Below are 10,925 nucleotides of genomic sequence, written 5' to 3'. Positions count from 1 at the left end.
TCCACCACAACCACCCACACATGCAGGGCCTTGGAGTAGGGGTATGTCACCAGGGTGCAGAGGAGGCTACCCCCCCCCCCCCCCCTCTGTCCCCTTCTGGCTGCCTCTGCCTCAATTTTATCCCACAACTTAGACATTCACATTACTCACACTCTCATTACACATACATATAGGATCTTGGGGGTGGGCACGATACACGGAGTCCAAAGTACCATCAGGGTGTACACCTCACCCCTGGCGTCGTTGCCCACCTCTCAATTTTAAATACACGTAGACATTGAGGGCTAGCAGGAGGGACCATGCGCTTACCTGCTGCTCTCTGGCAGGTAGCTCCATGCCCTCCTGGGTTTTAAATGCACCTTAGAACACACATGCATCAACACTACAATGAGCGGGTGGAGGGAGGTTTGGAGTCTTCTCCCACCCCCGTTCTCTGCGACCTGCTGGAGCGGGGGGGCTAGGAGGAGGAGTTGGCCGTCCGACTGCGGTCTGGAGTGTGGGGCCTCCCTGCTGCTGCGGAGTCGGGGTGGTCTGCCTCTCCCCACCGCAGGGAAAAGGGTAACACCACCTGGGTCTGGGTGCAGTTCCCCCCTCCAGGGGCAAGGGTACCTAGACCCGGTTTGTAGAGTACGCTTGGGGAGTGTGATCGTGTGTACAGCGTCTCTTTATGTCTGTCTCCACGTTGGTTGAGTGTGGAGTGAGTGCATATGAGAGCATGAGGGTGGGAATGGATGTTTGTATCTGTGTGTGCCTGTATGTCTGTGTCTATATGTCAGGTTGGGTGTCAGGCGCCACCTCTCTGGGGACATCTCAGGTCCTCCAAGGTTTGGAGGCCTATCTCCACCCACCACCACTTCCCCTGCCAGTGGCGGACTCCCTCAGGTGTCGGTGCGTTGGTGGTTCTTTGTGTCTGGGGGTGGGCGTCCAGGTACACACCGGCTCACTCCTTGGCGGCTGCTTATCGGGGCCTGGAGCCTGGGGCTCGCTTGGGCCCCTTCGGCCGGCGGAGCTCACGGGCGCGTCACTGCAACTCCCCCTGGCTTCTGCTCCGCGGCTGCTGAGTGAGCCCTCATCTGGGACTCTCCTCAGCTCTTACTGGAACAGTGGCGCGGCTGCCCCTCTGTTGGTCTTCCATGGTCTCTTGTGTTCTGGGGGCCTCTGGATGTCTGGAGTTTTGATCTCCTCCATACCCGCTTCACACCCCGGAGGACGGGGCGGTGGCCCCCCCACACCCTCTAGCAGGTCGTTACATGGAGAAACCTTTGGAATACAAGCGCGCTGATCCACACAGGTGTGCACATGGATGTTGACTGCTCGTAGACCCAAATTACACCTTTCTTGGCCGCTACTTCGAAGCACATTGTGCGCTGTCTGTCCTGCGTGCTGCACAACAACATTGAATATTAAGTATTTACTGCTGTTTACACTTAGCTAGATTAATGCGATGGTGTTGTGTTTAGTATGTTGCTTTGTTTTGTTTTTTTGCTTGTTTTCTATTCTTCCCTCAACAGGTGATCCAGGAGATTTTTATTTTTTTTCTCCCCCCCTTTCTCACTGTCCCTCTCCCCTTCTGTTTTTCCTTTCCTTCCTCTTTCTTTCTCCCTTTCCTATCCCTCACTCATGTCTGTCCCGTCTGTAACATCTGAAAATAAAATATAATAAATAATAAAAACAAAGATCGACCAAATGGACCAATACGGCAATGCCACGATGATCCATTTGGCAAAGTAAATCCATTGGGTATCCTTGTTGGTCTTCAGACAACAATTCTGATGGTTAAAGAACCAAATGGGACAGGCAAAAAAAAAAAAAAAAAAAAGTTGGAAAAAACATTGACTGTATATAAAAGACGGCATGGCCATAGCAACGTCCACATTTGAAGCATTTTAATTTTTTGGATGATGCATGGATCAGAGACCACTTTCAATTTCGTTGTACCTGTGACAATGACAATAAAGACATTCTATTTTATTCTATTCTATTTTGACTGCAAATGTCTTTATTTTTGGAGCCAAATCCTTTGCAGAGGTCTGGTGAGGTGAGGTGAGGCCTCAGCAGACTGCCAGCTGCTACTCCCGCCTATGTCGAACCTTGAGTCAATAAAGAGTTACACAGAGGGTAAAGAACATAAAGAGATGTACAGTTGTACTTTTTTGTGGCAGGCTGTAAACATGTTTATTTCTGATGAACGTTTTAACATGGACGTCTGTGGGGACTGACTCACTTCTAGATTCAACCTCGAGTGGCCATTAGAAGAACTGCACCTCCATTTTCAGGCAACTGTAAAAAAAATCACTTCAGAGATGTGAGGACAATTTAAAAAATCAAGTTTATTGTTTATAAAAGAACCTTTTGCCTTTTATACTTTCAGCACTGCAGCTGATGACTGGAAGTCACAATATATGCACACACACACACACACACACACACACACACACTCGTTTTCACATCGTAGTGAGGACATTAATTGAAATAATGTTTTCTCTTGCAGCTTAACCAAACCATCAAACATGAACTAACGCTGAGCCTAAACCTAACCATAGCCTAACTGTGACCCTGACACTAAAACCACACTTTGAGCCTCAAACATGTCTGTAAACTCATGGGGAGTGACTGTTGGTCCCCACAAGTATAGTGGCATGGCAAACTTTCTGTCCTCACAAAGATGTCTAAACACGTACACACACCTCTGAACCTGGACTGCTTTTTCAGCAAGCAGTACGGCAGAGCAGAGTCTGTGTAATCACTGTGAGAGCTGTGAGGATAATGAAGTTTTAAAAGGCAGCGAAGAGAATTATTTTGAAATTATCTTGGAATCCGTCATTTGAAGCATTTGTCAAAATCTGTGGAGATCTACTGATAATAATCTCTTTTATGGATCTACAAGGCTAAGAAATCTCCTCTGTGTTCGTCCGACCATAAACATGAGCTGGATAAACCTCCCCCACAGGTACACCGTCCTCCATCACTGCTCGTGCAAAACATCCTGACTGAGCTGAAACTGTAAATGAACTGTCAGTGAAACAGGTTAAAAATAACTGTCTTTTTTATCCATTGTTTCTTTTTAGTTTCATGAAATGTAAATTTCATATTAAAGCTGTTAAAGGTTATGAAAATGACCAAAAATGATAAGAGTCACGTTATGAGCTCCACGTGTAATGTAAGCACTGCCATCTGCTGGTGAAATGTGCACACTGCTACTGACCTGACCTGTTTGAGTTATTCCAGCAAAATAAATGACGCTACTGTCAACCATTCATGCCTGTGTATGACCATTTCTGCCTCTGCTAATCTTTTTCCACTAAACCTGTTTCACATGTTCTATTTTTGCCTGTTTATAAACAGCTTTTCTTATATTTCATATGAGGAAGCACTGAGCTGCACGTTTTCACCTTTTGCTGTCTTCAATGAAGTTGCTGCTATTTTCATGCAATCTGCTGTGAGACGAGTGAGAAATGTCTCCCTTTCCTTTCTCCTCTGCATCAGGTTTGCATCACAGCTGAATAAGTTTGATCCAAAATAGTTTTTATCTGTTTAGCTTTATTTTCTGACCAACGGCAGCCTTCGCGAGCTAATGAGGGGTGAGGTTCGTCTACGGAAATGGCTCCTGACGCCGGGGCAGCCATAAGCACGCCCGTGCACACATCCTCCCTGCACCGAGAAACCAAACGGACTCATTTTAAAGTGATCCGTCTGACGCACTGAAAGTTTTCTCAGCTTCGTAACTGGACTCTGAGTCGTAATCCTGCTCTTTAAGCAGAGAGTGAATGAACAGATAGCAGAACAGAACCAGCACCGTCATTCCCATCAAAGCTATTCCCACGAAGATGCCGACCAGTCCTGCGGTTGACGTCTCAGGTTGGGTCAGGTCCCCTGCTGCTGTAGAAAGACCCAGCATGTCATTCATGGTCATTTTAAAACTCCATTAAGAAACACGTTTGATTTTAAAGACGCTGCATTGTTAAACATGTTTGAAAGGTTTTACCGAACAGATTTACCGGTGACGTTGAGCCGGCAGCTGTCAGAGCCGTAGCCGTGATCCGTGCTCACTTTGCACACATACAGACCTGAGTCGTGAGTCGTCAGGCCAGACAGCTGAAGCGCGATTCGTCCTTCTGCGAGGGCATCGCTGTCGCTCCAGACTCGCCCTGCAAACCGTTTATCCTGAAGCTCTGAGACCTCGACGCCATCCTGCACACGATACAGGACTGAGAGCTCCTGATCGGCTATCAGGTCACAGAAGACAGAAAGCAGACTGGGCGAGCTGTTCGTTCTGGTGGTGAAGTTCCACTCCAGAGTGATGCTGTCGTTCTCCTCCGCCTGATGGAAGCTCTGTGACACCGTCACGATCAGCGATCCTGTGGAGGAGACACAACCAGAGGAGCCCACGCTGAGAACAGAAAAAAGCTTAAAGCAGTCGAATCAGTGAGTGAGGTTCTGTAAATGATGGATGATGAAGAGAAGGTTCAGACCAACCACAGACACAGGGCAGGAGGATGATGGGCAGCAGGACTCTGTCGATCATCTTCCTGTAGGAGGAGACAGAGATGAAGCAGCAGGAACACATGAAACCCAGACAACCTCTCCTCACTCAGTCCCTCAGAGCAGAGGGCCCGCTTGTGGGGGCCAAATGCATATAAATTATATCTACAGCAGAAGAATAAAAACTGCGAAATGGGGCAAAGAAAATGTTTGTTTTTTTCACAGTAGGTAAAATGTTAAATTAATTAATAAACATCACAATAATAAGTTTAGTTTATTAGCAAGATTCCTGTTAGGAATATTTTCTGAGTTACGGACTCCCGAGTTTAGGCTCAAGAGCTCGGGAGTCCAAACATATCTGCCATTTTTGAGGCTTCGTAACCTCAGATGTAGAACAGCTCAGCATCAGAACCGAAGGACAGAATCACATTTTTTCATGAATGTTTTTATCTATAAGCAGCTGTGAGCATCAGTTTTCTGAATGAAAATGTTCTGAACAAATTCATTTAGTTTTTTAAGAAGTAAGTTTTAATAACTGTTTGTACATTTTTAACTTGTTTTTGGATTTGAAAAAATATATAAAAGCAGCAATTACTGGCATTAAACTTTCTATCATATAAAATATGTGCATTTATAAATATGAGTTTGGTAACTTGAGGGTTACATACTACGTTCTACTCGACTCTCACAGTAACACAACTAAAACTGCTGTGACTGATGGATTTCACAGCTGATGTAACAGGTTACTTCCTGAATAAGGTTCAGCAGGGAGGGGGAAATAAGAAATCAAGAAAACAACAGACAGACAGGAGCGCTTCAGTCTGCTTATGTCTTTCACTCCATAATCATGCAGATTACATAAACCATCATCAGTTAGACCGCTTCCACAGAATAGTGTCAGTTCTTATACGTTACCTTGTGTGTCTTCTGGGAACAGACCGACTCACTCTGCACAGACGCTACAACAAACCGCTGCCTCCTCCTGTCTGTTATTTCAAACCTACCCAGCAACTATTTGGTTCACCCAACTCCTGTTTCTCCTCTTCCCCACTGCTTCAGTCCCACTGCAACAACTGCAGGCCCTCTCATTTCTCATCTCGTGGAAGTTCCTGGAGTGAGAATCTATTTCTGAGGTCAAACACGTGAAGCAGCCACGCCCAGTCACCGCCAGAAGAATTCAGGCTGGGAATTCGATCCCCTCCCCGGTCACAGAGTCACAACTGATAATCACAAAGCTTTGATTTTGTTTACATTTAGAAAGAATTTTAAAAAAGCATAAGAATGTAACAGTAACGTTACAAAAGTGAGTGTGTGTGTGCGCGCGCGCGCGTGTGTGCATGTGTGTGTGTGTGTGTGTGAGTTCGGGGTCAGAGCTCTGATTACTGGTGGAGCAGATTCACTCCCACTTCTATTCCTGGTCTGAGGCTTGCTGTCCTTTGGCCTCTTTGGGCCTCGGTCAAAAAGGGTGGGGTGTTGCCCCCTCCCTACAGCTGCCTTCTCCGCTTCGTCTTCCCCTCCTTATTTCTTTGTTGGGGTGTGCACGTGGCTTTGGTTCTGCAGTCCTGTTTAAAGTACACACACTCACACACACACACTGTTTTTCCTCATTCCTGTGCTTTTTGTTTTTGAGAAAGTTTTCTTAGAGTTGGCGATGAAGTTTTCTTTTATTTGCAAAAGTTCTGATTAAGTATGTTTTGTTTCCTTCACTCCTTCATTTTGACTCTGATGTATTTGGATAAACCGTTTATTTAATGTGCAGCTCAAAATGTTGTCCCCTAGAGGGCAGCACATCACAACTGAGGCTACTTCACACACTCCTGTGTGAGATGGGGTGGTGAGGAGATCGATGTACAAATAATGTACAAGTACTGAGGTTTTTTTTAAATAAAACTATATTTGAAGTTTGTGTCCAGAATACAAAACTATCGATGTAATCAATATTCAAAAATCAAACAACAGAACATCAAACATTTATACTGTAAAGTGTTATTAGGAACAATATTTTATTATTTTATTTATTTTATTTTATTATTTTTTATTATTTTTATTTTATTTTATTATTTTATATTTGCAGGTAAGCTAGCATAAGCTAATCTTATCAACAACAACAAAAAGCCTGGAGTTGATTTCATTCGGTCAGTGACGACCGTCTCTTTTGGCCAACCAGCTGTACAAGACAAAAAGAAAGAAATAAAAATTGCCTTTTGGATTGGTTGCTGGTTGCTAGCTGCCGTGTTTTATCAAAATTTCATTCTAGAGTGGATAACATCAGATAATTGTTGCACTCTTCAGCTGCCCTTTCTTCATCGCACCTTTCAGCAGCTGCAGTAGTCGACCAACTTCCCTTCATGCTGCCTTGATCTTGGCTTCTAGTCTCCTTCTCCTGCTCATGTATATGAGAGCCGAGCATCTCAACGATGATCAGCTGGGTGCTTTCAGTTATGGTCACACGCACGCACACGCACACACACGCACACACACACAGGTATATATACATTTAGCATAAAAATGAGAGTTAAAAATTCTTTGGGGTTTTGTTTCATTCTGAACTTTTAATAAAGAATCATTCAGGGGACTGAAACCTGAAAAGCGTTTTCCTCTAACCGTGTTGAAGTGCTGGATCTCTATTATTACCATTGTATAGCATATCTGCTGTGCATCTTGCCTCAGATGTCGAGTGTGATCACACTGTGTTGCTCTCCCACACAGCCTGCAGATCTGCAGCCTACACACTGATCAGGGTTCAGAGGTGGGTCTGTATTAGCAAACAGTAGAGAAGTGACGGACCAGCAGCAACTTATCTGAAAGCACGGAGGGCAGGCGAGGACGCCTCGGCCTCCGCACACACAGAGGCATGTTCACATGTACAGTACAGGTGTGCGGGGATGAAGCTACAAGCTTTTATACAACGTATTTAACCTTGAAACATTTGCAGTGTGAAGTGTTGTATGTTTTATGATGGACTGTGGCTCAGAATACTAAACCTTAACAAACCTTAACAAAAGAAAATGTTGCGTGTGTGACCTTGAGGTCTTTCATGGCCTCACAGTTCACAGAATCTGGGCTCTGTGTAGGCGGATTTCAGTTCTTTGGACTTGGACTTCACCGAGCCTCGAGTTTTAAACAGAATTATCATCAGTGTGCTTTTGGACCAAAGAGTGTTTGGGTTACCATTCATGTACTACTTGGCAATAGATTGGGCCTGCACCACAATCAGAGATTAAGGTGTTACCCTGTTTTCTTTAGATTTCTGGACTCACAAAGCTGACTTCTAAAGAGCAGATTATCATGAAGGTTTATGGTGCATGGCTGACCTGCTTCACAGGTTCAGGTAATACAGTGACAGAAGTCTTCAGACCAGGCACGAAGCAAACTTGTTGGACACAGACAGTTTTTGTAGTTTTACTTTGTACATCCTCACGGGGAGTTTCAAATGTTACAGTCGAGACGGGAATGACCAGAATGTGCTGTTTGCATCAGATTCTCCGTGACCGTCTCAGCAACAGCGTGATACGTAGCCAATGTCACCAGCAGCCCTCGATGGAAGAGCTGATCCAGATGGTTTGGCCACGTCTGCCACATGAGTAACCATCGCCTGCTATGCTACCTTCTGATGCAGCAGCGCCCCGCCCACTGGAGAATCAAGTGCGATGTGCCCAAGAAGACTTGGATCGAGCAAACTGAAGACTATCTTAAACAACGATGTCTAACCCTCGAGCAAGCAAAGGTCAAGGCCAGAGATCACAAGGCCTGGAAGTGCATCGCTGACCAAGACAGAAACCCTACGGGACCCACAGTCACGACCAGCAGTTGGGGACAAAAGAAGAAGAAGAAAAGATGTCTAACAGACTGTAAACATCTTAATTTCTGCTGCAATGATGGCTGTTTGAACAGGGAGTCTGTGGGGACTGACTCAGTGTTGACTGGTAGGAGGAGCTTGGATTGTGTTACAGGTCGGCTCAGAAAGCTGCTTATTCAAAAACCTCTTTAAGTAACCAATCCAAGTTTTTTAGGACTGAAAAAATCACAAAAAATGTGCTGATGTGACAAAAGGTTGAAAATATTTAGAGCTGTAGTAGCTGTTCTTCTGTACGGACGGTGTATATGTACACACACGATATACACAGCTTCATTTGACATTCGCCCACGGAGTCAACCGTGCAAACATCAATCTGTACAGAAATGCATGTATACACTGAAGCTAGCCGCGGGGATAATCACAGCTCTGATGCTCCTTTGCTGCCTCTTCAAGACACTGCACACGCAAACACTGTAACGTATAAGCACATTACACACCTACACACACAACAACATAACTGTATAAATCATGGCATTACAATCCACGCACACACCTCATCCTCCCACTGATCACTCCAACTAATTATACTTTGCTGAACTCTCTGCTGTTATAAATATGTGCAGAGGAGGACAGAGAGCAGCGCCGAGTTTCTGAGGGATGAAACTGATAATGATCGTTGTTATAATAATAATGAAGCTCCTTTGAGTTCATAGTAAGCCTAGCTGGTATTCATATAAAATATATAGTAGTAGGCAAAGCTTTTGACAGGCATTCATTTCATCACAGTAAAAAAACACTTTCAGACTGATCTGAGTAACGATTTAATGTCGAGTCTTACAGAATATCTGATGTTTATCAGCGTCAGTCACCGCGACGCTGAGCTAAGCACCACCATGAGCACCGGCTGTTGTAAAGAGTCATCATGTATGAATGTTTACAGGCTGTTGTAACACTTTACACTGGGAATGTGAATCATAGCTATCTCCATAGGAGCAAAGGGAAAAGCTTTTGACTTTAAGAATTAAGTCATGAGACTGAGAGAAGACGCTGGTGTTTCTGTGAGACACAGCCAAGAGTGAAAGTGGACCATTGATTCCACATTTCAAAGCCTCGACTTTAGCGCTGCGGGCCGCCGCTTGTTGGTTTGAGACCGTGATTGGATGAGAGGACGTCAGGTTCCCGGTGTTTGCTGCTGATGCTTCTAGTTTTTGTGCTGGGCTAGTTTGGCTCGTACTGGTCCTCGCTTCAGTTAAATACGCAGATACAAGAAAGATACCAATCTTGTGCTGTTTTTCTTCCCACTAGAATGTGATAATTCACAAAATGCTACTGTTATCAATCTTTTGTAAAATATGAAACGTTTGCTGGTAGAACTCCTGCAGGTCTTTGTTCAAAGACCACTATGATGCCACACGTGTGCGCTCTCAGAGGACAGACTGTAGATTTACTGTTGGAGAAGCTGCAGCTCTACAGAAGTCAGATTCTTTTTTTAACTTGTTTTCTCTGCGCTGACCTTGAAAACAATTTTGGAAACATGGAAACATGCAGTAAGGCTGGATCTCGGTTTGGTCCGTGTGCTCAAATCTATCGATTCCCATAGAGAAATATGTTCTTTCCAATCAGCTTTTACAGAGAGAGTAGGAGGGAGGCAGAGCAGAACACAGAGGAGGAGGAGGGTTATGAAAAGATCCAAACATGGAGGATGGAAGAGCAAAATTATGGTGAGGTGAACGGTTGTAACAACTCGTTACAGAAGAAAACAAATGTTTGCTTGTTTCCATCCAGACTACAGAGTTTCATATTGATGTTTCAGTTGGATTATTGGTTACAGTTACCCCTTTGGTGGAAAAACACATCTGGGGGCATTCTGTAAAAGAATACAAATCTTAATCTTGATGTTTTCTATTATACGTTACTGTAGCTGCACAGAAGTCATGTATGATGGTTATTAGTATTTGGCAGCAGGATATAGCTATGCACTCTACCTCAAAGACAAATGGTGATGCAATATGATATTAAACCTTAAGATGTTTAAATATTAGCATTTATTTGTGACACCAACAGTGCACCACTAAAATGCTTTCTGTGCATTAAAAAACAATGTAGACCGAATGGTAGCATGGGTGATGGAACACACCAATAGGAGGTAGAGGGGCCGGAAGCTGAGCAGGAAGGGGCTGCAGCAGGTGCAGCAGCAGAGGTGCATGCAGGACTGATTAATCGAGCCATCAGAGAGTGTCACAAAGACAGGAGGTCTCACTCTGGTGCGTTTTCACCCCCTCCTGGTTCTTAATGTTCAGCTTTGTGAGATTTTGTCCAAGTTTGGAACGAAACACAGAAAAGGTCTCAGAAGTTCAAAACATGAAGGGCTGACATGCTGGTGCCACAGTCTACGCCCTGCTGACAGCTCTAAATAAATGTTGCAACTGAGTTAAACTCAATGACTTTCAAAGGATGTCTGTGTTTGGCAAAGGACAAAAGTATTGTGTTGTCCTCCAAGTGTGCATGTCCCTGTAGGTCTAACATCACGTGAAAATTATTGATTGACCGACACCAGCTATATTACCATGGTAACCCAGCCATTCAGTAATTTAATCAGCTGTGTTGGATCAAGGACACATGTAAAACCTGCAGGACAGCGTGC

At 44.5% G+C, this 10,925-nt stretch overlaps 1 protein-coding gene across 3 annotated transcripts; it reads right to left on the bottom strand.

The window, feature by feature from the left end:
* Positions 1-1,902: 1,902 nt before the first annotated feature.
* On the bottom strand, positions 1,903-5,567 carry LOC101465710 (uncharacterized). Of its 3 annotated transcripts, XM_076878601.1 has the most exons (6): positions 5,398-5,567; positions 4,477-4,529; positions 3,999-4,358; positions 3,797-3,879; positions 2,225-2,280; positions 1,903-2,090 (listed from the first exon to the last, which is right to left on the bottom strand). In XM_076878601.1, exons 2-5 carry the CDS (start codon positions 4,523-4,525, stop codon positions 2,233-2,235), a joined length of 540 nt encoding a protein of 179 aa, XP_076734716.1. In that variant the 5' UTR covers positions 4,526-4,529; positions 5,398-5,567; the 3' UTR covers positions 1,903-2,090; positions 2,225-2,232. The 3 variants fall into 3 exon arrangements, with proteins under 3 accessions (XP_076734716.1, XP_004567605.3, XP_004567606.3); XM_004567548.3 differs by lacking the exons at positions 1,903-2,090; positions 2,225-2,280 and having other exon boundaries at positions 2,311-3,879; XM_004567549.3 differs by lacking the exons at positions 1,903-2,090; positions 2,225-2,280 and having other exon boundaries at positions 2,311-3,876.
* Between the last annotated feature and the right edge of the window lie 5,358 nt (positions 5,568-10,925).

This window comes from Maylandia zebra, linkage group LG20 (assembly GCF_041146795.1).
Source record: "Maylandia zebra isolate NMK-2024a linkage group LG20, Mzebra_GT3a, whole genome shotgun sequence".
Classification (NCBI taxonomy): Eukaryota; Metazoa; Chordata; class Actinopteri; order Cichliformes; family Cichlidae; genus Maylandia; species Maylandia zebra.
Note: the sequence above shows the minus strand (reverse complement) of the source record. Positions and strands in the feature narration are given on the sequence as shown.

Excerpts from the sequence above, each read along its gene's own strand:
- LOC101465710 (XM_004567548.3), bottom strand. The coding sequence starts at position 4,525 with ATGATCGACAGAGTCCTGCTGCCCATCATCCTCCTGCCCTGTGTCTGT. Across the intron at positions 4,359-4,476 it reads CCTCCTGCCCTGTGTCTGTG|GATCGCTGATCGTGACGGTG; the intron begins GTTGGTCTGAAC and ends TCTCCTCCACAG. Across the intron at positions 3,880-3,998 it reads CTGCCGGCTCAACGTCACCG|CAGCAGGGGACCTGACCCAA; the intron begins GTAAATCTGTTC and ends GTCTTTCTACAG.